General features: G+C 32.5%; 1 protein-coding gene across 1 annotated transcript in view; it reads right to left on the reverse strand.

The window, feature by feature from the left end:
* Nucleotides 1-26,986, reverse strand: part of LOC134706139 (uncharacterized) — a 36,977-nt gene extending 9,991 nt beyond the window's left edge. The window contains exons 1-7 of the mRNA XM_063564847.1: nucleotides 26,982-26,986; nucleotides 25,658-25,725; nucleotides 22,464-22,538; nucleotides 20,559-20,807; nucleotides 15,573-16,160; nucleotides 12,565-12,686; nucleotides 4,597-5,829 (exon numbers count right to left, since the gene is read on the reverse strand). Of these exons, the coding sequence (XP_063420917.1) occupies nucleotides 4,597-5,829; nucleotides 12,565-12,686; nucleotides 15,573-16,160; nucleotides 20,559-20,807; nucleotides 22,464-22,538; nucleotides 25,658-25,725; nucleotides 26,982-26,986 (2,340 nt within the window). The remainder of the gene's footprint in view (nucleotides 1-4,596; nucleotides 5,830-12,564; nucleotides 12,687-15,572; nucleotides 16,161-20,558; nucleotides 20,808-22,463; nucleotides 22,539-25,657; nucleotides 25,726-26,981) is intronic.
* Between the last annotated feature and the right edge of the window lie 465 nt (nucleotides 26,987-27,451).

Genomic DNA, 27,451 nt, shown 5'->3' on the forward strand with positions numbered 1-27,451 from the left:
CAACATACTTATCATGAAGAGTTGATAGACATTTCATGGCCTCTTTGTCTCTGAAAACGGACTTTGGTCGATCGTTCACACAGTTTTGCAACTTGTGAATGCGACGTTTTATCAGAGACCTGATAGTTTTAACCCATTCTGATAAAGTGTCAAGTTCAACTTCTTCTTGCTTAGCCCATGCCCTGGCGTAGTCCTCAATAGAATCCATAATTATTTTGAAGTTATGGTTCCAATTGAAGTGTTGGGGTTCTCTAAACTTAGGACCATGAGAAATCACCTTTCGGAGATTTTCATGTTGAATTATGTTTAGATCCCCAGTTATAACATGACCAGAGGAGCTGTAATTATAAGGCGAGTGGGAACAGTCACATGTTGGAGGGTTTTTAAGATATTGTTCTAAGTCAATGTCCTGCAATGCCTGTTTATAGTTGAATATTTTAGGTGCAATGATTTTGGTGTAATTGAAGGATACAATAGGAACAAACTGATTTTGAAAAAAAATAGGAATTTTAGATGTTACCTCTTTGTGATGTAGAACGTTGCAGATATTGATTGCATCGATTCCTCTATTGGCAAAATCAACAGGAAGGAATCTCTTCTTTTCCTCATGTAAAGGTCCCGATCTTACTGGTTTGAAAAGACGGAAAAGAGCTACATCACGAATAATACTGACTAGTCTGTATATTGCAGAAAATGTATTGTCAAGTGCATAATCTCTCAAACGTTTTAGAAAATTAAGTGGCAGTGAAAAGAGAATAGTTCTTATGTAATGTAACCCTAGTGGAAAAATGATGAAGATGTGAAAGAAGGTCACCAAAGCTTCCAGATGGTGACCTAGATTTGGAAGACTTTTTCACATTAGGCCGATGGTAATGTTTTTGCCCATGACTACGTTGTTGTCGTAAGGTAGTATTAAATAAACTCATTACATTAACATCACTGCAGGCAGGACTTGACAAATTTCCTACTCATTGCCATTGCAACCATATGGCATTGCAGTCCCTTATCCAGAAGTTTTCTCTATCTTTGCGGAAAGGAGTACTTAGTACAGGGCTAGTTATGAAGGAGATGACTAAAACACTAAATTATTGGAAAAAAATAAATTCAGCAATGATTAACATGTCATTCATTTTATGATTTCAGTTTAAAATGTGGTCCTTTAAATGGTGCCACTATGTTTGTAGTTGTCAACAGTCATGACTGTTTTATATGTAAACACTTCATTTAAATAAGTTTCCTTATTAAATATATATGTACTTATTCCCGATTAATATTTTGGGCTATCGAAAATAAAATAACAATTAAAAAATTATTAGTGTTTTGGTAATTTAAAAAATAAATTATTAAGTATCTTGCAATAATACAAATTCTCTAATTCTATGGAAATTTATCCCTTTTCGAACCCATTGTATAAACAAATTTAATCAACGTGTGGTTGCTGGTGATCTCAGAAGATCATTGGATGATTTTAAGGGTCATGACCTCTTTGGCTGACTGGATGAACCAAAATATGATAACAGGTGTTAATGAAATTGACAACTTCGTGCAATGTGAAAGGCACTCGAAGGGGATTTTCGGTAAACAAAAAAAGGAAATGTCTTTTTAATCATTAGAGAAACAGATTCTTACATAGTTACTCGTGGATTATCGGATTTATCCAATCTCGATAGTTAAATTATAAATTTTAAAGTACTCGCCGAGGCGGCTCGAACTTTAAAATTGATAATTTAACTATCTCGATTGGATAAATCCGATAATCCACTGGTATCAATGTAAGAATCTATATTTATCATTCTTATATGTGATACATATATATCAGTGTCGAACTTTTTATGAATAGGTAATAATATAATTATTAAAAGGATTACAACCGCATTTAGGTCTTGGAATAGTAATTAAAGCGCAGAGTTTGACAAGCAACATACTGTAATTATTGTGAGGTTTTTGCAAAGTGGAAGAATTATTGATAACTGATACTATGAAGATTTTTTCCGAAATCACAAAAATGAATCTCTCGATTTTGTTAATTCTTCAAAACTTCGGAGTAACATATGCACGCAATAATTTCTGAATTTACAGTATTTGTTTTCTTTGGTATTTCAATTGACTATGCATTTTACAGTATTATAGACCAGCGGTAGAATCAAAAACATTTTTTTAATGCACCCACCGAACAAACGGCTAAATTATATATCATTGGAAAGATAAAATTGTTAACTTTAATATTAATGATGCCGTAAGCATGAGAAGTGGTCGGAATTTTGCATAATTGAGGTCAAAGGTCAACAATTGAATATTACAAAGTTTTGTCTTTTCTGTCTATTTTGGGCTAAATTTAGGAACATAAAACATATTAAACAATTAGGGGACAATATTTCATTTAGAATATATGGAGCCTGTTGGGAATTATTGTTTTTCTAAATACGTAATTTTTAACGTAAAAAAATAACGTTTTTCGTCATTTGATACATTTTGTTTATTTATGACTTCATTTTTGGTAATATTTTTTTTCTCCATAAAAATGAAGTCTGAAGACGACTTGCGACTAATTTAAAGTCAGATAAAGAAGGATAAACGTTAATTTCATTGATTTCAGTTTCAATGGTCATGATGGTTATTTCAGTAAATTTTTGACATTTCTTTTGCAGACAAAGGCTGTCATTAATATTTTTGTTGTACAATCAAAATGTTTTCATATAAGGTTTACAAAATATGTTAGCATCATATCAACGTTTTTGACATTTTTTAACATTAGGAATACCCGATCGTCCTATCATAATAAACGAAAATAGCTTTAGTGTCAAAGTAAACTAAACGTATATTAAATCAACAGAAAAAGTGGACAAAACCTAAAACCAAAACAAGTTTATATATGAGTAAAAATATAAGCATTGTTAAGACGTAAATAGGTCAGGTAATCAAGCATCATCATCATCATCTATATCTGCCAGGTTTGTATTGATGATTTCACAAGTGTCTGATGCTTGAACTTGACAAAGTTCAGTACAGGACAAATTCTGTTCAAAACATGCACAACATTTTCTGCAAACTGATTTTCCTTTGCATATGCACACCAAATTTTGAAGGAAGTCAGATAACACTTGACCTTCAAACAAGACAGATTCAAGGCTACACTTTCCTTCTTTCCAACCAAGCTTTAGAGGCGATCCAATAGCAGACTTGGCGATATTGTAGTCCTTCAGATTTTGGTTTGAAAAGATGACATGAGGACGTTCTGTTTGAACGATGTTTCACAAGGAGGGAAACGGACCAAGCTAGAATCTTTACATGTGGCTAATTTCACCCGGAAACTGTTCAGATTATTATGGAAGCGTTTGTAGTTATCAAAGGTACCAGGATTATAATTTAGTACGCCAGACGCGCGTTTCGTCTACATAAGACTCATCAGTGACGTTCAAATCAAAATATTTAGGAAATCAAGCAAGTACAAAGTTGAAGAGCATTGAGGATCCAAAATTCCAAAGAGTTGTGCCAATTATGGCTATGGTAATCTATGCCTGGGATAAGAAAATCCTTAGTTGTACGAAAATTCAAAGTTTTGTAAACAGGAAATTTATAAAAAATGACCACATTATTGATATTCATGTCCACACCGAAGTGTTGACTACTGGGCTGGTGATGCCCTCGGGGACGAAACGTCCACCAGCAGAGGCATCGACCCAGTGGTGTAAATAGTTATCAAAGGTACCAGGATAATAATTTAGTACGCTAGACGCGCGTTTCGTCTACATAAGACTCATCAGTGACGCTCATATCAAAATATTTATAAAGCCAAACAAATACAAAGTTGAAGAGCATTGAGGATCCCAAATTCAAAAAAGTTGTGCCAAATAAGGCTAAGGTGATCTCTGCCTGGGACAAAAAGAAATCCTTACTTTTTCGTAAAATTTAAAGTTTTGTTAACAGGAAATTTATAAAAATGACCACATTATTGATATTCATGTCAACACCGAAATGTTGACTACTGGGATGGTGATACCCTCTGGAACGAAACGTCCACCAGCAGTGGCATCGACCCAGGGGTGTTAATAGTTATCAAAGGTACCATAATTATAATTTAGTACGCCATACGCGTCCAGATGAAACCAGTTAATCAAAGAGATTATTCGAAGAAATATAAAAAAAAAAAAAAAAAAAAAAAAACCTAGTGAGATTGTTTGGTTACTCTTTAAACATAGAAGTATTGTGATGTTTAGAAATGAATATTACTATAGAATACTGATATTTAACAAGTTTGATGTGTCATGCTACATGTCAAAGATTAGATATGTTATAAATAAAATTGAGAATTGAAATGGGGAATGCATCAAAGAGACAAAAACCCGACCGTAGAAAAAAAAACAGCAGAAGTTCGCCAACAGGTCTTCAGTGTAGCGAGAAATTCCCGCACCGGAGGCGTCCTTCAGCTGGCCTCTCAACAAATATATACTAGGTCAGTGATAATGATGTTAGTTTACATTTTTTACAAATTCACACGCTATTAATGCAAGCCAAATAAAAGCAACACCATTTCACGAAAATACAAGCAAGCAAACCAATAAAAATTCGAATACTCGAACAACAAATCCAACTTACTATGTCAGCAAACTGTAACCAGGTATTTTCTAAGTCGTCCTTACTATGTGTACATTTATGCTCACGACATAAGTAGCGTCCTTGTTCACACTTTTCACCCAGGTCTTTATAAGTTATTCTGCCTTGTGTGTTAGAGTAATCCCCATTTCTGCATTTCGCTTTTATTTCGTAAGATATGTTCTGGCTTAATTTTATCTTTAACTCTTCAATTTTTCTACAAAGCTCTTCTAAAAGTGTGTCATATCGACTATACTTGGCATTAGTGAATCTCCATATCTGTAAGGCAATACTATTCTTTGAAAAACAGATACATAACGTTCTGAGTCCGGTTTTATCTAAATTGACCAATGCTTTTCCTCTATATAAAGTTTTTCGCCCATCTGTCTCTTCACAAACTGTATATTTTGTAATATAATAGAATAGAATATGATTGAAATAAACAAGGGGGAGAAATTTAAATTCGAGTATCAACCATGGTGAAGAACGAAAACTGCTCCTTTCACTTCCGAAACTTTTCTGAATAATATCGAGAGAAGTCGATTGCGTTGTAATCATGCATGGCATATAGTATGATTTGTGTATCAGATTTGAAACGTTTTTGGTTGCTGTAAACTGAGGTTTTACTATAATATCAAATTTTTCCATCACATTAAGTATGTGTGTTTTATATTTTCCAAACTCTAAATCAGGTTCTTTTTCAAAAAGTCTATCAATAATGTTATCTGATAATTGTCCTGTCTTTTCCAGATTGGTCCAGTCGGTTAACTGTACTATTTCAATATTTCTTTTTTTTGGATGATCATCGCAAACTAGGCACCTAAAACACTTAACTAACCAATCCGGCTTTAAAATGATATACTCCTTTATGTCAGCAAAAAAAATAATGCTCCCAATTTTATGCTGGTAAGATAGGAAAGGAAGAAGTTCGTTTTCTTTGATAAAAAGCATTTGGGCTAATTCCACAAAACTCTGCCATGACAATATATTCTGTTTTGAGTCGTCTTTCAAAACGCTTAACGCATTTTCAAGTTGGATCCACTGCATAGGAAGTTCCTCAGCAAAAAAACTCATTTCTTTTGCAACATCAGAAATTTTATCTTTCAATTTTTTACAGTCGCTTTTAAGACATTCTGTGTTAGAAATAAAGTAGATGCCTCTATTGTGATTAGCTTTATCGTATTCTCCAAAAACTTCTTTAAATCTTTTGATATATTCTTTCTTCCTATCTTCAACCTGAAATGAAAAACGGAACAGAAATTGGAATGTTTTTGTCAAACAGTTAAACCTTTATACATGTTACAACAATGTAACATATATTACTGTGATTTGTTATTGTTGTAAACATGTTATCATCAGATCAATTCGATTTCACAAACATTAATTTCGTGACTTTCATAAATTATTACTTTTAACTTTTTAAACCTTTTTGACATGTGCAAGCAAAAGCTATGGTCTGTGAATTGATTTATTTATTTTCTTTTTATTCCAAATCTCCCAATACTTAAACTAGTGTTCAAACATAGAGCAATAGACGGGTCAATATACATAATTAAGTATAATGGTCTCTGGGAAGGAGTTTCATAAAACATCGCCTTATCTTTATGTACTTGTAAGCATACAAAGTGTAATTTGAAAGTTTCTTTTTTAAACCTCTTGTCGTTCATGGTTTGTGTTGATTTTTCATAATTTTGAAATGTTTACTTCAACAAATATATTGTTATAACGTTAAATGTATCAATTTATTCCAATTATATAGAAATGATGTGAACTCCTTTTACTGTTCTTTTCATTTATAAAGTGTGTGTTTTCCCCCCACATTTCATTGAAATCACAAACGATAGAGAAAAATTCAAAATTTAAATAATTTGGCATAGTGTGCAGTTTAAGTACAATTGGATAGAAATTTTAAAAAAAACGCAATACAAAGAGCTAAAAAAGATACAAAAAAAGAACTGGCATAATCCTGATTAAATACAGGCATTTCGTTATGTATATAATGGTGGGTTAAATCTGGTTTTGTAGCTAGCTGAACCTGTCACTGGTATGGTAGTCGCATAAAAGTCCATTATATGTGCGAACAAATCAAACAAACATAACAGGTACACATTTCAAAAAATAGGGTTACAGAATTCAACATTGTGTAATAATGTTACCACTATTAAACAAACAACTATGTTATATGAGGCTAACTTCATGCAGGAACTTCTTAGGAAGAAAGATAAGATGTTAGAAATATCCTTTAACTCTACTCCCCGTTATATAGATGATGTTCTTTCACTAAACAATTCAAAATTTGGTGACTATGTGGAACGCATCTATCCCATCGAACTAGAGATAATGGATACTACAGATACAGTTAAGTCGGCTTCATATCTTGACTTGCATCTAGAAATTGACAATGAGGGTCGATTGAAAACAAAACTTTACGACAAAAGAGATGATTTCAGCTTTCTAATTGTGAACTTTCCATTTTTAAGTAGCAACATTCCAGCAGCACCTGCATACGGGGTATATATCTCCCAATTAATACGATATTCCCGTGCTTGCATTTCCTATCACGATTTTCTTGTTAGAGGGTTGCTGCTCACAAGGAAGCTTTTAAACCAAGAGTTCCAAATGGTGAAGTTGAAAATCATCCCTTCGTAAATTTTACGGACGCCATCACGAGTTGGTTGACCGTTATGGAATAACCGTTTCACAAATGATATCGGGTATGTTCCTTACGTCGTAACTACAATCCCCTTCCCTTTCATGAATGTGACCTACCGAATTATACTATTTACCGGATTTGTAATCATATAAGCAACATGACGGGTGCCACATGTGCAGCAGGATTTGCTTACCCTTCCGGAGCACCTAGTTTTTGGTGGGGTTCGTGTTGTTTATTTTTTAGTTTTCTATGTTGTGTCATGTGTACTATTGTTTTTCTGTTCGTCTTTTTCATTTTTAGCCATGGCGTTGTCAGTTTGTTTTAGATTTTTAGTTTTTTGCGTTTGGTGGACCGTGAAATTGGGGTAAAATCTCGAATTAAGCATTAAAAATTAGAAGGATCATATCACAGGGAACATGTGACATCAACGTCATCAAAAACTACCTATACCAAACACGTTAACCTTAAATTTTATTACCTAAGCTGTATTTGGCAAAACTTTTAGGAATTTTGGTCCTCAATGCTCTTCAACGTCGTACGGTGTTTGGCCTTTTAAACTTTTTTGGATTCGAGCGTCACTGATGTGTCTTGTGAAGGCGAAACGCGCGTCCTGTTTACAAGTTTTTGATTTTTTTGAAATATTAAGGCTTTTCTCCCTCAGGCATAGATTACCTTAGATATATTTGACAAAACTTTTAGGAAGTTTGGTCCTCAATGCTCTTCAACGTCGTACTTTGTTTGACATTTTTAACTTTTTTGGATTCGAGTGTCACTGATGAGTCTTTTGAAGACAAAACGCGCGTCTGGCGTATATACTATATTTATCCTGGTATCTCTGATGAGTTTATTTGCACTATCATTTTCTATGTATAGTGAACCATGACATTGGGGTCAAAACACATATTTTGCATTATAATTAGACAGATCATATCATAGGGCACATTTGTACCGAGTTTTAAGTTGATTGGACTTCAACTTCATCAAAAACTACCTTGAACAAAAAATTAACCAACTTTGACCTGAAGTGGAACGAACGGACGGAAGAACAGACGGAATGACGAACGGACGAAAGGACAGACGGAAGGACGAACGAACGGACGCACAAACCAGAAAACACAATGCCCCTCTACTATCGTGGGTGAGGCATAAAAACAAAATGGTATACACTAGTAGACAAAGTAAAATTGAAAGACAAAAGTACAAAAAATTACCACAGTATAACACATTGGCGGGATACCTAGCCACACTTAACGATATAAAACAAAACTGTTCGGATTTATTTGTTTTTATCAAATGATATTATGAAATACTTTCAAATTTTGATCCATCGACAAACATGGCCGTCATGGCTAAAAATAGAACATGGGGGCCAAATGCAGTGTTTGGCTAATATCTCAAAAACTAGAGCTTTTAGAGCAAATCAGACATCGGGTAAAATTATTCAATTGGTCTGACGATTTATCAGTCCTGAAATTGTAAGACGAATCGAACAATCCATTGTTGGGTTGCTGCCCATTAAATAGGTAGTTTTAAGGTAATTTTGTAGTTTTTGGTTATTATCTTGAATATTTTTATAGATAGATATAAACTGTAAAACAGCATTAATGTTCAGCAAAGAAAGAAACTACAAAAATGTTAATTTGACCAAAATTGTCAATTGACCCCTTAAGAAGTTATTGCCCTTGAAAAACAATTTTAAACAAGTTGTTCATCAAGCTTGCTAAAATTTTAAAATCTCCTCTGAAATTCAGGTGAGCGATTTAAGCTCTTGAGAGCCACGTGTTTATCATGACATGACGAAACGGACTGAACTGTCCGCAGTCACTATTCATCAGAACAGCATTTCAAAATTTAAAAATCGTTCGGGAATTCAGTCGACGAAGACTTAATCAAGCCAAAATAGCCGTTTCAGACTGAAATCAGGCAACTAGTGATTTCAAAACTGTCAGGCTCAGGAAGAGTAAACAGCTATACGTTCAGAAAAGAAAATCAGTTATTAAGTCTCAAAAATGTTACGGCCTACAAAAGACAAAGGTCGATAAAAAAAATCAGGAATTATTGTCTTAATTGTAACAAAATCCAAAGGAATGTCTATATGTACAATAAGTTCACAAACTTATTTGTTGTTAATAATAATAATATAAAAAGTGTCAGCATATGAACTCCAGGAAAGTGAGAATACTAATACATGTTATATATTGCTGATTCTGATATGACGCTTTGAGTACAGAGCCGTTGTCAATTATGAATATATTAATATGCCAGCTGACATGAACGTCATGAATTGTTTGTGCTGTTCCAATCTCACTCTTACGTCGTTTACTTTATATGAATGGGTTACCAAAGGTGATAGGGTACAATTAGGATATTGAACGATGAAGTAAAAAAGAAGCATTCTAACGACAAATGCTCAACCTTAAAACGGAAAGTCGACAAATCAAGAAAACATAAGCAGACTATGATAAGAATTTGTTGTAAGCCCATTTTCGTAAATAAAAGTAAGATAATGAATCAACTGTCTCTATTACGCTATTTTCCTCGGAGTTCAGTATTTTTGTGATTTAACTTTTTGTCATCATTAAATTATATTTATTCAGTTTGTTTGTAGTATACGTCAATATCAATAGTGTGTTCAATTATGGGTACAGCATTTATCTGGAGCGCTTCAAAACTAAAGAATTGCTGTCTTTGTCCTTTTCTATTAGAATAGAAATAATTCATGGAACTTGTTTTTAAAACTAATGTACAAGATCATTGTGGAATTATTATTATGGGAGTCAAATATTAAGTTCTAATAATTCCATCATAATCTATCTCACAACAAGAATAACGTGTATATACACATGGAAAAAAGTATTGCAACACCAAATTGAAATTGAAATTAAAAAAAAACTCTTTATTTTTTGGTGATATAATTTGTTAAAATAGAACTAGTTAATTTTATTTAAATATAACCTGAGTTTGATCAATAATTATCGACTCGATAAGTTCTTATCTGCAAATGCAGCTACTGTGCCCGTGAACAGCAAAACAGGTGTTTTTATCCTCATTGTTTTAACACTTTAAATAACCAAGTTTATAAAGTTATGTGATTGACATCCTCCACAACTCTTAACCGCAGCAAGATGGCAGATTATCCACATGAGAGAATCAGGAATGTAGCTGCGACAACCGCACGTATTTTGGGTCATCACCATTCCACTATTAGTCGTTTTGAGAATGCAAATCAGGCAATAAACGATGTTAAAGACTATCCGAGATCAAAAAGACCTACTATGCCATCTGCTAAGGAAATTCAAGCATATATGGACATTATTGGGCGTAATGTGCGCGAAAGAACATTCCAGTCCAAACACGTGATGAAATAAACAATGCCCTTCATCAGAAATGGTTGCTGCTACCTTAGCAACAAATGAGTCGATTTGTGGTTAGATTAATAATTTTTTTTCAAACATTTTTTGTTCTTTTTAATGCCAATGTCATCATAAACTATATTTCAATATTATTTTGCATATATTTTATCATATTTCATCCAAAATAAAAGGCTGATTTTTCAAGTTTTAAAAAATCAAGGTGTTGCAATACTTTTTTCCATGTGTATAGATAAACAAAAATCTTCCTTTATTGTGCATTTGTAATTTCAATCCCCTTTATAGCTGATAATGCGGTATTGGATTTGATTATTGTTGAAGGCATCATGGTGACCTATAGGTTGCACTTTGTAAATACAGCTGCTTCTGACAACACGCCTCTTTTAAGGAGAAATTGAATATTCATAGAAAATTGATTTTGTTTACATACTGGTTCCCAGTTATGCTCTTTGTGTGCCATATCGCAGAGACAGAACTTGGGAATGTTACCAGTAAATAAACATGTGCATATTGTTTACATTGAAATCTGTGGTAACCTTTCATTCGTGGTAGGGGTAGTTAATAAAATTAGTGTAAGTTTAAACTCTGAGAAGTTCAGGGTATAGAAACGTTGAAAATATGCCGCACAGCCCTATATTTTGACCTTTGAAAAAAATTGTGGTGCAAATGAACTTTCAATTCTAGGATAAGATTTTTTCAAAACTTCATAGTAAAAGTGGTATAGTTTTAGCCGTAAAAGGAGTTCCTATGGGAAATTGCATTGTCAATATTTACAGAAATGCAACCTATAATTGTTAATTTCGGTGTCATTTGGTCTCTTGCGGAGAGTTGTCTCAATGGCAATCAAATCATATCTTCTTTTTTTATATTTAATAAACATTTTTTCGGCACACACTTAATAAAAAAATCGAGCATTAATCAGGTGATAAAAGCCGATACCTCTTCTTTGAGATATTTATGCAATGCTCCTGATACATGTCACGGTCGTTAAAACCAGAATCTTAAATGCCTAAATCTTTCTTAAACCAACATGCCTTGGTCGAAATGCCAGCTTTTCTTACGTTTAATTCTTCAATTTATTAGTCGAAAGACAAAATTAATAGTAATCCATTAATAAGACTTTCCTATCATGTCAAGATAAAAATGACCGTTAAAAACTTTAATTATTGTACTCGTGATGATACCATTGGGAATTTGCATTTGCAATACATGGCGAACACCAATAAAGAATCAATTGAAAATATATATAAAAAATACTATATCAACGCATGCAATATCCTATAAGCATGATAAGGGGAACGGTACACATTACGATTTTGGTAATAGAACTTGTATGCAATTAGTTTAATTAAATATTGCAGTTTGGTTAAAGATATGTGCCAGTCATTGGTAGAACAGCAATCAACAAACAGTTCATTTAAAATAATTGCAAATTGCTAAAATATTGTAGTTTGTCTCAGAGATCAGTATGAATAATATAGTGCACATATGCTCGCCCAACATGGTATGTTTACACACATTATATTTTATGTTTATCTTCTTTCTGACAAATTCGTTTGAAACGACGCTTATTTTTCGTATTCCAAGTAATGGTTACTGTTAGTTAACAGTTAGGGTTATCTGTCATTTTATGCATCAATGGGGCGAGTTACGTGAAAATAGAATTCTGCTATTATCTTTCATCGTTTCCTTAACTTTGCTTATTTTTTCTTGAATTTGGTAATCGATATTACAACTCAAAACAAAAAGAGAAGTGACGCTTAGCCAATAATTATTTTGTTCGATTAATTTTTTTTGATTTTTTAGGCAATATACATACTAGTCAAATTAGCAGCAGATCATTCTTGCCGCTTTTTTATGTTATCATAATCTCTGTTTCTGAAAAAGTGTAGTGTATACAAACACTATTTTGGAAAGCAACACAATGCATGTATCTTTATACTGTACCTCTTTATCTTTCTTATACTGGTCAATATGAGTGCACACTACAATGACAGGTGGATATAAACCGTGTCCCGGAGAACTTGTACGTAGACAATGAATACTATCTAACCAAAAGTCAATGTATTCTAAAAAGAAGAAAACAAAAATAGATGTACTTTGTATTAGACGTCTTTCCGCTATAAAGTGAGTATACATTTAAGATAAATTATAACCTCACTTCAAAACGGTAAGAGTTATTTGTGATCGAACTGTTGTAAATGATTCAATATCTTTGCTATGGTTCAACTCTCAGAGGTTGTTATAGAATAAAACCTGATCTTTAACCGAACAGTCTAAATCTGATTTAGGGTTGAGCTGTAACAATCAGTTTTCGGGTAGAACAGTTTTACTGACATTGATTAAGAACAGCTGGACTTTCCTTGTTAGTCATTCAATTAAATCGTAAAAATCATTGCAGTCTTAGGTGTATATTTTAGTTTATTTTTCTTCTGAATGCTTATTACTATTTTTAAATCCAATATTTATGTATATTGTACGTACCAGTGAATTAAGGAAATATCCTGGTAATGTTCTTTCCTGTATTATTTTTGAAAACACTAGTAGTAGATTATGTTTAAAACGACAATTATTCATTTTGAGGATCACTTGTCATGGGTATAATGTATGTGTTGTTTATTATGAGCTCTTCAACTTCGTACTTTATTTGGCCTTTAAACATTTTGGGATTCGAACGTCACTAATGAGTCTTTTGTAGACGAAACGCCCGTCTGGTGTGAATATACAATTTTAATCCTGGTATCTATGATGATATAAAAAAGAAGATGTGGTTTTATTGCCAATGAGACAACTATCAACAAAAGACTAAAATGACACAAACATTAACAACTATAGGTAACCGTACGGCCTTCAACAATGAGCAAAGCCCATACCGCATAGTCAGCTATAAAAGGCCCCGATAAGACAATGTAAAACAATTCAAACGAGAAAAGTTTTTTGCAACTACTGTGTCGATGCCACTGATATTGGAGATTTGTTTCCCCGAGGGTATTACCAGCGCAGTAGTCAGCACTTCTGTGTTGACTTGGGTTATCATTGATATGTTCATAATTATAAATGAACTGTCATCAAAACTTTAAATTTTTTTTTGAAAAAAAATAAAGCTTTTCTCCCTCAGGAATAGATTACCTTAGCTGTATTTGGCAAAACTTTTAGGAATTTTTGGTCCTCAATGCTCCACAACTGCGTACATTATTTGGCCTTTAAAACATGTTTGGATTCGAGTGTCACTGATGAGTCTTTTGTAGACGAAACGCACGTCTGGCGTTAATATAAAATGTTAATCCTGGTATCTTTGTTGAGTTAATTTGTATTGATTACACATCATATTATTTTTTTCGGTTAGTTTTTTTATTTCCAATGACAACTTGGCATTTTACAATCGTATGACTATGATCTAATTACGTTATGTTAGCTTTGACACACTCGAAAAACCCACAATTTATAATTCTAAAAACTTCATAAAACAAAATAGACAAGAAGCGTCCTCTTCACCCATTGTAATACACTAGCCAAATTGTGGGGTCTGTTAGGCTTAGCAGTATGTACAAGTATGATTTCACATCCTGAATGGAAACGTTTCATCTGGTACATTTTATAAACAGAGTGCCACTCTTTTTGCACGTTTTAAACTCTTGTTACAAATATTTAAATAGATGGACTGTTGCAAAGAAAAATCATTTTACAATCCAATATACCATTGTGTTCCTATGGCAGTTCACATTTTCACGAACTTCATCCCTGACGGCCTGCATTACATGACATATGTATTGCATTTATTTGTTAATTGGTTCTTGTCTTAAACATGCATGAAATTATTGAAAATAGATGTTAACGAACCAACAATTAATCATTTAAAAATGTTAACACACGGAACAAAAGCATCACTTAAGAATGCAGAGGAATCTAGCACTTAAACTTTTTAGAATTTACGTCTTAATATCTCAATTTTTATTGTATAATTACAGTTATAAATAACATATAATTATGTACATTATAGTTATTATATTTTTTATTTCAACGTTTAATTCAGATTAAAAAGTAATTAAGTAATGTCCTGGTTTAATCAGTTGAATGTGTTAATAAATTTTGCTATGTATTTGTACTGTTTCTGTCAATAAAATATAACTTTTAGTTACAATACATTTGCTATAAAATTGAGAATGAAAATGGGGAATGTGTCAAAGAGACAACAACCCGACCATAGAAAAGACAACAGCAGGAGGTCACCAACAGGTCTTCAATGTAGCGAGAAATTCCCGCACCCGGAGGCGTCCTTCAGCTTACCCTAAACAAATATATACTAGTTCAGTGATAATGAACGCCAGACTAATTTCCAAATTGTACACAAGAAACTAAAATGAAAATAATACAAGACTAACAAAGGCCAGAGGCTCCTAACTTAGGACAGGCGCAAAATGCGGCGGGGTTAAACATGTTAGTGGGATCGCAACCTTCCCCCTATACCTCTAGCCAAAGCAGAAAAGTAAACGCATAACAATATGCACATTAAAATTCAGTTCAAGAGAAGTCCGAGTCTGATGTCAGAAGATGTAACCAAAGAAAATAAACAAAAGGCTATGATTGAATGTGTATTTGAACAGATAAATGATATATTTACTTATAAAACTCTAAAATTTGATGCAACGTTACTGTTAAAAGATTAACCGTATACAAGATAAGGAGAATTGTGTTGACTAAAGTTTTAAAATATTTATCAATATGTTCATAACTGTTGACATGAATTGGAATAGTCTAACATTCAATAGTTCTACCTGACAATTTAGAAATACCTTATACCAAACGTTTAAAATTTGAAAAATGGGGTACACTTTTTCCGTTCAATTAAAGTTTAAGATGATTGTGAACAATCAAATGATTGTTCTAACCAGTACTGGATACAATAATTAAATAGTAAAAACCAAACTTGTTTTATTTTGTTATTAACATCTTACCTTCAATTGAATCAAAGTTTTTATCACCTTCTGTAGCTGATATGGCTTCAGATATATTTGTAACAAGGAGATAGATAGCGTGTGGGTTTAGAAAAGTTTGATGTGTGGCATAATAGTCTTTCTGCCCTGCAAAATCCCAAAGACCACATTCGACAAAACTCTCAGATGTCATTTTGTCTTGATCTATCTTAACTTTAACAAGAATTTCATCCATTTGTTCGAAAATCTTTTTCCTCATATCTTCAATTTTTATTGAATCTCCGGATTTATTAATATCATTAGTAGATAGTACAACATTATCTTTCATAGGTTTGTCAAAATTTGATTGTTCTGCAACCGTGGTAATAGTGTCCGTAATGTTAACATTGTTTTCATTTGTTAATGCTTTGTCGATTGAAACAGTTGTAGGATGTTTCTCTAGTTTCTTTTTAATTCCAGACAGCGGTCCTTTAGACGAAATCCTTTCTTCCTCGTTGGTTTCCTCTTCAGATGGAATTACGTGAGCAGAAAATGAAAAATCGCTTTGTCTGTGTTCTTTTTTTAGAGTCTCTCGTATCCTTTTCATTATTTTCTTTCTCTCAGTTTCAACTGTAATAAGTATTATACAATATAAAATGCTTATAGCGAAATTATGTATGGGTTTTATTTTTCAACGGAATGCTTAATTACAACGATAAAACAGCCACACCTTCTTAGACCGCGTTCTTTGTACTAAACATGCAGACACCAAAAATGTACATGTTTTAAAATTTAAACAAATGACAAAATTTAAGTTGAGATACACTCAGTTTAATTGACATCTCTTGTGAGGGACTCTGTGGAAAAATATAAAGAATTACGTCGCAAAATTTGTATATCCAGAAACTACGTCTGGCGTATATACAAAATGTTGTCCTGGTATCTATGATAAGTTTATTTACAACAACTGGGTCGATGCCACTGCTGGTGGAGATTTATTTCCCCTAGGGTATCACAAGCCCAGTAGTCAAAAACCCGGTAACTATGTATTTCTAAACTATGAGGTATTTCAAATCAAGGATCCTTTCAAAAAGTGTACAATTTTTATAATTTAAATCTACAGTACATACATGTATATCACATCTCTATTTACCTTATAAATCTCACATCACTTGTTAATAACTTAAAAGGTATTCTAGTCATAATTCAAAGCATGGATCGAAAAGATCTCAAAACACCCTTTTAATTAAAACCCATTTAGTGTATTTGCCAATATAAGATTATTTGTGTATGCTATTTTGCTTCCAACATCATTGAAGATGCATGAGCTGAAATCTAGCGCAATACAAATGGTATCATTTACTGAAATAATTAAAGAAACAAGTTGATGTATACTGCTCTTCAACGGAGATGTTAATTCTGAGTATCAGTGCGAGTGGACTATTTGTATGTCGCATTGCAAACATTTTTAACAGGCCCCTGTCTTTGGACAAACACATACATACATAATGTGGCGGGATTAAACATATCAATGAGAAACCAACCCTCCCCCTAACCTGGGACAGTGGTATAACAGTGCAACATAAGATCCTATAATAATATGTATAATTGTCTTGAAATACAATTGTACAACATTTTAGTTCATTGTGTATTATTCTATATAACCGTCTAAACTTCTTTTAAGTGACTTCAGAATGGAGTGTTCAGTGTTCTGTTTTCGATATATCTTTTAATAATAAAAATTTTAATTTGATAAACATTTAGATTTGTCAATTTCTGTTTAGATAATTAATATGATTTGTATAAAGAAAAAAACTTAAATTGTTAGGAAATAGTAAGATTAAGATTAAAGATATATATCCAAATACTATTTTCTTTAATGATACTGTAAAAAATTGAATTCTATTTTATCATTAACTCATAAATACTTTTCCAAATGTTTTCTAAAAATCGACAAGAAATAAATAAGTGGTAATAATTTTCTTCTTCGTTACTACTAATGTCATTTCAACTGATCGGGCGAAGCTTACGTTTTAATTTGCGTAAGGACAGTCTATTTGAAGATGTGTGTGATAAGGATGATTGCCGTTATAATTATTACTGATTTCTAATCACCTATCAGTGTCATCAAAGGAATTTACAAAAGAATAACTGGACACTTCATTGATGAGTTTATTCTAAAACACCTATCTATAGATGGACTAGTTTATTATGAGCGAACCGGTTAAACTCCGCCCAGTCAAGTGAAATAAATTGAGTAATACATACATTTCATAGACCGTCATTCTTCTGTTTCAATTTAAACAATAAGTGGTTTGTTGGTAATATGCATTGTAAAAGTATCCATCTATATATTTTTAACTTATTTTCTTCTAAATAATGGAACACGAAAACATATATTTTATACTAAGGTTCTCATTAATTTGTTAAATACGCATCCATTTGCTAACACCAATTGATGGTGCAGTTGTATCTTTGATATCTACTACGTTTCTAAAACTTTTGCACTAAACCTCTATTGTGGTAACAAAATGCCTGTACTTTTATCGTATTCACTCCTATCATACCTGTTAACTGTTCCGACTATCCGGAATATCTGTAAAAGTCGGATAACATTTTCCACAAAAACTCGCTATTTCTTATTGTTTTGTTTATGTTTGCATTAGAAATTAATCAGTTGCTCATATGCATTACGGAAAGAATATAAAATAAAAGCTCGAGATCATATACTGTTTTTTTTAATCTGCAGATCCGGATTCGTCAACGTAAACGATACGGTTGATACGTCTTTAAATGGCCGACTTCTATTATCAACAGATTATGGCTGTTTAACCGGTGCGTGGATATCCGTTTAAACGGGACTGACCTAAGTCTTAAATCAAATTGAATCCCCAAAAAAAGAAATATATTTGACTGTAATAAGAATAATATGTAAGAAATAGAACTTAATTGATAGCAGTGTATTATATCTTTTAAAGTTATTTTCTTAATTCATTCAAATAAGGATTAAAGAAATTTTGGCGATCCATTTAAAATATGGTTACTAGTTAATACACGGAATTTTCACGACAAGTCGTAACTAAGGAGGGAACCTCCGTTTTAGTTGCTTAAATCAACAAATATTCGATTACTACAATATTATCGACTTTAAAACAACAACTACCTCAAATCGCCGATTTTACGATTAGATTCGCCAGAACTAGTAATTAAGTTGAAAACGTTCATTGGATAATACCAAGAACTTGTTGATAAATATTCTTCACATTGGTAAATTATGGTCATAAAGTATCGATTCTAGATACTGAGTGTGAATTTGCATATATATCTTAGTGTTTCTTTATGGTGTACAGATAAATTGCTATTTTCATTTTATTTTGTGTTGAGATTCCAGTTACAACCCGATGGTTTCGGCGGATAGAAATTGTTTTTTACATTTTGAGCGGAGAAAATAAACAGACACATTTAAGGGAAGTAAAATTAGTATTAATTCCTACTGAGCACGATCCAAAAAATCTTGAAATAACTGTTATCCTGATTTAGAACAAGGGTGTCAGAAAATGTCACAATTGAATAGTAAAATAATCCGCCTTGTTTATCATGCCAGGTTTTAACAGATCTTAAATGTCTGCAGTGACTATTGATCGGAATGACTGGATATCAGAAAAAAAGTCCAAACATATTTCTCTTCCAAAAATCGTGGTCAGATCAAATTTACAACTTTAAGACTTTAATCCAGCTGCAAGTGCGAGTGAAACAATATTACTGTTATACATTGGGTTGTATGAAAATATTATGTATCATGTCGATGTTGAAACCAATGTAACTAACATATGTTTCTGGAAAGTCGTATCGCCATTGTTATATCATAATTCGTTTCTGTGTGTGTTACATTTTAATGTTGTGCTTCTGTTGTGCCGTAGTTCTCCTCTTATATTTGATGTGTATCCCTCAGTTTTATTTTGTAACCCGGATTTGTTTTTTCTCAATCGATTTATGAATTTCGAACAGCGGTATACTACTGTTGTCTTTATGTAAAGCCTGTTAAAAAACCTGATATACAATTTTATCGGTAATTCCTATATTTTCCCTTTGATCTTACTGCCTAATATTTTCGAGTATCAATGTACTGGCTGTATCACTGAAAATTATTAGGCAATACATTACGTGACGTTATAATTACCGATAAACAGAATACTAGGTAGTTGAGTTTTTGATACTGAATATATCATGTTGAATATCTTAACTCGACCTAACGGGCTCGTCTAGATATTCCACATGATGTAGTCAGTATCAAAAACTCAACTACCTATTATTCTATATATATCAAAGATTGATTGTGTGATGGATTGTTGGTTGCTTAACATCCAGTGGTAAATATTTCATTCATGTTCAAGACCGTGAACAAGTTAACAATAAATATAATCCGTAGGTCTTTTGATAAATGTCATCCGGGATGATGGTAGGAGAAATTTGGACTGCCACTGGAAAATTAGGCTATTTTGGATAGGGACGGATATTTAGTCTTCAGACAGGCCGCCTACGGACCCATCAAAGAGTTCTTGCAAGGGTGCTTAACGTGCAAAGAACATGGCACTTTTTTACACCAGGCATCGGATTTAACATCCCCATTCTGACCAGACGTGGCTGCAAACTTGAAACATCCCGCACAGCCAAACGGACACCCCACTTTAGAAAGCGTTACATGCTGGTCGGAGAAAGACCAAGTCACCATATTTTTTATTCTCCTGTCACCCTTGGTGGTTTATATGAAATATGAAATAACACAGACAAAACAAATTATATAAACATATAATTAATTTATTTCAAAATAGGAAATTTGTTCACTATCTAATCTAAAAATTGCCCATTTTGAAAAAGATGAAGCTGTTTTTGTCAGCACGATTATTGAAGAAAAAACAACCATTGACTTCTTACAAACTACAAAATGCTATACGAAATAAAGGGTAGATTCAAACTCTGGTCATGGTTTAATTTGAATTTAAATCGGGATTAAAATCTGTTACTCACCTTTACCAATGACCCATTCACCATCAGTTGTTCTTATTTGGCATGTTTTAACAATATCGATTCCATCCGTGCTGTTTACTTTCATAATAGATTCTCCAACTAATCTACGTACAAGACTTGACTTCCCAACTCCTTCTTTACCAATAATCTGAATTCTAACGTAACGTCTTATTTCTCTTCTGTCCTTGATTGCTACTAAATGTTTATTCCTGTTTATTTCTTCTAAACGTTTTATATGTATCTGGATTTCTAACAAGGATATTAAAGCAATATGATTTTAAACTTAACATAACAAAGTTTTAACATATTTCAGAATAAACGTAAAAAAAATAAAATGCATTTTCGAACGCAATGAAAGAAATGCATTTTAATCAAAATTGTGACTGTTCAGGTTCGTTCATGATGTAACTTATAAGTATTTTACAATTCCATTTTTAACGTTTACCAAAGAAACAGTAGAAGTTCTGCCAGATATTATTCAGTTTTAACCAAATACATGTGAAATGTACTTATGCATGCCGGCGCTATTCTACCTTTATACAAATATAATATTTAGAATTGGTCTTATATGATACAAAATGAGATTTTATTAAATTGTGGTCACATTTTTGACAAAATATTTACGTAAATTTTGAATTTTGCATATAACCTTACACAGGTAATTATAAAAAGCTGGTCCAGATTTCTCAATAAAAATATTAAAAATCGATCATGTCGATGACAGATGTAAGATGACGGTAAATCTATATATACCCAAAAGGTTTACCTGTCAAACCAATCTATTAAACATGATATCGAAATAATATATTGAAGAAAAAAACACCACACTTCATCTTAGTTATTCTCAAAATTGTTCAAGAAATTTAAAGTAAAATAATAGGCAAAATATGAACACGTTAATTAAATGAATGGCATCTTATTTCATCTTAAAAATTTTCCTAAAGGGAAGAAATAATAGCTGTGTACAGACAAGATTCATATTTATAACTTATTGTCTAAATTGGTGTCAATGGATGAAATATAATAAACAATCTGTTGATAGTAATTTGAAAATAAATAAAAGAGTTTTTCATACACTGTTGTTTGAAGTTGAAACACACTTCTCAGATAAGTAAACATATATATCGATTGAACAAGCAGCTAACAATTTGGTTGGGATACTTGTATGACATTAATACTGCATGGAAGTTCTGTAGCCTGAACTTTTGACTATAATACAGTTCGACACAATTTTATCCTATAAAAGGGATCTTATTAAATCACGTTTCCTTTTAAAACATTAGATTGTAAATGCATTTGCTGAAAGTCCAACAAAATCGCTCTTTGTTTTTTTGTAACGGAAAAAGTAAATATCACAAACGTGATGAATGATTTAGTTGTCAGTTTATTTTCAATCTATGAGTTAGACTTTTCCTCTGGTATCTTTTGTCCCTCTTTGAAGTAGTCCATTTCTCCAAGACAACATCAATGTATATTTCGGGAATATATACTTCCTTTAAGTTTTAGGTATTTATATAGTCACCAATAACAAGTGCAAAACAGAAGTGTCGCGCAAGTGTAAATTATGAGGTTATATTGAATATCTCAAGCAAGGCCAATATAGTTTAAAATACATTTGAAAAGGAATTATTCTTTGAATATTTAACATTTGAATTTTACTGCAACACAATTTTTAAATACTTTTCTAAACGTTCTCGAAATTTATTCATGGCTTCACAATGGAATAATTTCGTGGGCTTGCTCAAAAGGACCTAAATACGGTTGATGGTCAGGCTGTTGTTCCTATATTTAAGAGTAGCGATGAGAATCTAAAGTATTTTTGGTTTGACTGTATGTTTTATCGTAAATTTTGACTTGTTACAGTTCATATACAACTGCGGATGATTAGAAATATCATATACTTACGAAAAGATACAAATATAACAACATATAAACTTGATGTAACAAGAATTGCCACTATGACTTCAGTTCTATACTTTTCTGAAAAATTGGAAAATATTAATATATTCATTTGTTGTTTATGCTATTTTTAATTGCCTATCAACCTTGTTTTTTATCGGTTTAACTTAACAAAGCTATAAACTGTTGAAAAAAAATTAAAATATAAACAAATAGTATTATTACATTTGTATTAGTGATGTTGAGCTTTTAAACTTTACCATATGCTTTCTTTTATCTACTACTGCATATAGAGTAGCCTTCAAAACAATAGATTTGAAAGCAAAATCTACAACTGCAACTTTTTGGAATTTGTGGTTCTCAATGCTCAAATTGTAATCCTGGTAACTTTTTATACAACTGGGTCGATACTGTTGGTAGATGTTTTGTCCCCGACAGTATCACCAAACCAGTTTTCAGCACGTCGGTGTTTTCATGAATATCAATTATATGGTCATTTTTATAAATTAACTGTTAAAAAAAAGGAATATTCGAAATAGTAAGGATTTTCTTACCCCAGGCATAGATTACCTTAGCCGTGTTTGGCACAACTTTTTAGAATGTGGGGTCCTCAATGCTCTTCAACTTTATACTTGGCTGGCTTTCTAACTGTTTTGATCTGAGCGTCACTGATGAGTCTTATGTGGGAGAAACACGCGTCTGGCGTATCAAACTATAAGCCCCGTACATTTGATTACTAGTTATCCTGTTTTGTATTGATCACGTCTCTTTTACTTGTAAATAAATAAGGATGTTTTTAATCGTGTGCTATTTAACAGGATTTCTCCCAAGTCTTTTCTATTCGCCGTCCCTTTCGACAAAAAATATCTTTTACCCGTTTAGTTCAAACTTTCATTGTCGATGTCTCATGCAAACTCTATTACCTAGGATTTCATAAAAGGCTCTACCCCAGCGACTTATAATTTGATATACCCTTTTCCATGCGTGTACCAAGTCAGGAATATGAAAGTTGTTATTATCCTTTTGTTTGACGTTGATGAGCTTTTGATTTTGCCATTTGATTAGGACTTATATCTACAAATTGAATATGAGGGTCGATTGAAAACAAACATATTCGACAAAAGAGATTATTTCAACTTCCCTATTGTGACCTTTTCATTTTTGAACCAAGAGTTCCAAATGGTGAAGTTGAAATCATCATGTCAAACTTTACGGACGCAATCACGAGTTGGTTGACCTTTACGGAATATTCGTTATACAGATGATATCGGATATGTTCCTTATATCGTAACTACAATCCAGTTCACTTTTCACAAATGTGAACTTCCGAATAAAACTATATACCGGCTTTGTAATGGCATTAGAAACACGACTAGTGGCACATTTTGAGCAGGATCTGCTTACCCTTCCGGAGCACATGAAATCGCCCCCAGTTTTTGATGAGGTTCGTGTTGTTGTTGTTGTACCCTTATTTGTGACACTTTGTTCACGCACCGATGTCAATATAATGGAATTTGATGCGTCTGTCGTACAAGTGAGAGGTTAAACGCTATAAACCAGGTTCTATTCACCATTTTCTGCATAAGAAAATGCCTGTACCAAGTTAGGAACATGGCGATTGTTTTTCATTCGTTTGATGTGTTTTAGCTTTTGATTTTGCCTTTTTATTACGGACTTTTTGTTTTGAATTTTCCTCGGAGTTCAGTATTTTTTCATTTTACTTTTTCATTATTTCCAGTCAAGTTATAAGTTGTAACACACAAAGTAATCTTTCCGATCTATCCCACAATGGTTTAATTTGAGGTACTCACCTTTGGTAATCACATAGTTTTATATTATTCGATAGATCATTTAACCGATCCATTTTATCTAAATATATTTATTTCTTATTTATTTCAGATATAATAGAAACAGCCAGATACACAGCTATATATCCATTCAAACGGGATAATGGTAACAAGGAACCTTCTGAACTAAGAGTTGATATCTTCTTGTCGAATATTTTATTGACGCTTTCACGAGTTGTTTAACCGTTATGGGATATCAGTTTAACAAATGACGATGGATGTGTTCCAAATGTAGTTTTAAAAATTTGAAAACAACACTTTAATAATTGCTTGCGTCCGACGCGCTTTTCTTCGTTTACCTTCATCAGGAACGCTCAAAGCCAAACATTTAAAATCCGGAGATGTATAAATATTATATAAGATTATAACAATTTCGTCCTCTTTTTCGTCGAATGTGACTTTCCAAACATGACTTATAATAGGATTTTTAATTACATAAGCAGCACTGAAGTTGGAAATGTGGAACACGATTTTGCATTCCGTTCCAGAGCACGATTTTGCTTTCCATTCCGGAGCACCTGAAATCGACACGGTTTTTGGTGGAGTTCGTATTGTTTAGTATTCAGTGTCCGTGTCTTTTGCCCCTCTATAACAATTTGATCAACCAAATTCATAGATAATGACAAATCTTTTAAAATCATCCGATAATCTGATTTTGTTTCAACCGTTTTATAATATTCATTGACACCATTTGACATCACATGTCTCTAGCCATTTCGATTAATTTATTGCCATAAGTTTCGGATCGAAAAAAATTGATTAATTCAAAGTTGCAGATAATAAAGTATTTTTCCGTGTAAGATTTAGAAGTTCGTTTGGCGGCTTACTACCAATACTCTGTTTAATCCTAAAGAAAATGTTTATATTTTGACGTTTTGATAAATGGAAAGGATAAAATCATCGTTTTTTTTCCAAGAATTTGACCGAAAACTGAAAAAAGTCAGATACAATTATCTTTCTCTCTGTAGATTTATGACTTTTGGACAGCGGTGTTCTACTGGTACCTTTATTATTCAAAAAGTTAAAGACATTCAATAACGATTGCTTCAATCCAGAACACATTAACAGAAGTGTTAATACTAGTATTCATTTGTACAAGACGCAGCTCAGGTGTGAATGTTTGATTGAACATTAATAATAACAAAAAATATGTGTGCGCACAGAGATTAATATCATCATCGGATTCGATGATGAAAAACCATCAGCACAGTAGTCAGTTTGATATCGGTTAGGATTTTATACGTAAAAATGTACATTTAAGGAAAAAGAACCAATCCGGAAAAATGGCACTAAGCAATTTTACATTCCCGATTCGACAATATTTGAAGTTTTTAATTATTGATTAATAAGTACCTAGAGTTGACACTTTTGTTTCTCTTGCAATGTACTCATCATCACTTTCGTTTTCTTTATTGCCATTCCTGAAATTAAAAAAATACTAAACCAATGTTTTTGTGCTGCAGCGGCATTATTAACAACACTGATTAATCATCAACTTATTAATTGGGACATGTATACAATTGCTTGGGCAGTGAATATGATACTGCTGAGGAATAATTGGATGTCCATAATTGAAAATTTTCAATTATTATCTCTACAATAAATTTCAACACTTGGTTTTATAAAATGCTTAATAAAATGAACTTGTGCATAAGATCTTTGATAAATGTAAAAAAATAAAATGAACAACAATTTGAAAAATTTCACGGATGATCTTGGTTTTTTGTCGAGCTTGCGACATTTGTTGCAGAAAACACGAGACAGAAACAGTGCTCGGGCGGCGGGGGCTTCGTCGACGGCGTTAGTTAACTTCATAAAAGCTTTATATTTAAGAAGGTTGAAGACCTGGATGCTCAATAATTTGCATCTAGATGCCTCATGTTACGAAAATGTCCATTGTCCTTGACCTTATTTTAATGGAATAGTGACTACTTGAAAAACAAAAAATTGTAATGTTAATTTCTCTCTTACTATAAGTACTATGATAACTAAATTGCAATAGCTCTAGTATATTTGGTGTATGGAATGATTGTAAGGTGTTACAAGTCTAGCGGGCAGGTGTCATCTGACCTTGACCTCATTTCATTGGTCAGAGTTAAGTTTTTGAGTTTTGGTCTTTTTTTTCCCAAATACTTTACGCAATAGATCAGCTATATTTGGTGTATGCAAATATTTTATGAAATACATGTCAGTCTTGCAGGTTTTATCTGACCTTGACTTCAATTTCACTGTTCATTACTCAGTGTAATGATTTTGTGTTTTGGTGTTTTTTTAACACTATAAGCAATAGGTCAAATGGATTTAATGTATAGAATGATTAAAAGGTGTACATGTATTTCTTGTTTGGTTTATATGACGAGAAATTAAAGGCTTAGATATATATATCTTTCTTACCTCTTTATGACATGTCTAAACTACTGTATATATCTTTCTTACCTCGTTATGACATGTCTGAACTACATCACTGCCACCTTGGTTATCATTAAAGGGGAATAATTGACCAATGTCCCTCATTCATTTTGGTTAATTAGTTTCAAATTTTATTATCAAGTGTTTAACAATTTGTCATGTTATTGCTTACTATACAGTTCTGAATTTGTTAGTCGTAAGGCCATATGTAGTTGGTTCGACTGCATTAAGTCCTTGGTAAACAGTCGTCTCATTTTGGCAATCATACCACATCTTCGTATTTTATATCAACTTCGCAGTGTACGTAGTTGTGCGACACATATGTGATTAGTTTCATATTTACCTGTCAGCGATGATTGGTTTGCATTGATTTTTCGCTATAATATCCTCTGAATGAATACATTCGTAATCTGAAAACAAATGAGAAAATATATAATTTTTAAAACATAAAATTTGTACATATAAAGTGAGTTACTGATACGAAACCGATATTCTTTTGTGTGTTGAACAAAATTTTCTTTAAGGATTCCATCCTACTTAAGGTTGCTCGGGACTTTGCGACTGCGCATAATTTCACGCATAAATTACCAAAGTATTTGTCGTAAATTCGATATAATTTTTTAACCATTTTGATTGATTAGAAATGTTAAATCAATTTAGTTTTGTGGTTATTACCCGTATTTGTTAAAGGATCAAAGGGACATTTCATCCATTTTCACCATTGTCCCGCCAAAATTT

Source organism: Mytilus trossulus, chromosome 2, assembly GCF_036588685.1.
Source record: "Mytilus trossulus isolate FHL-02 chromosome 2, PNRI_Mtr1.1.1.hap1, whole genome shotgun sequence".
NCBI lineage: Eukaryota > Metazoa > Mollusca > Bivalvia > Mytilida > Mytilidae > Mytilus > Mytilus trossulus.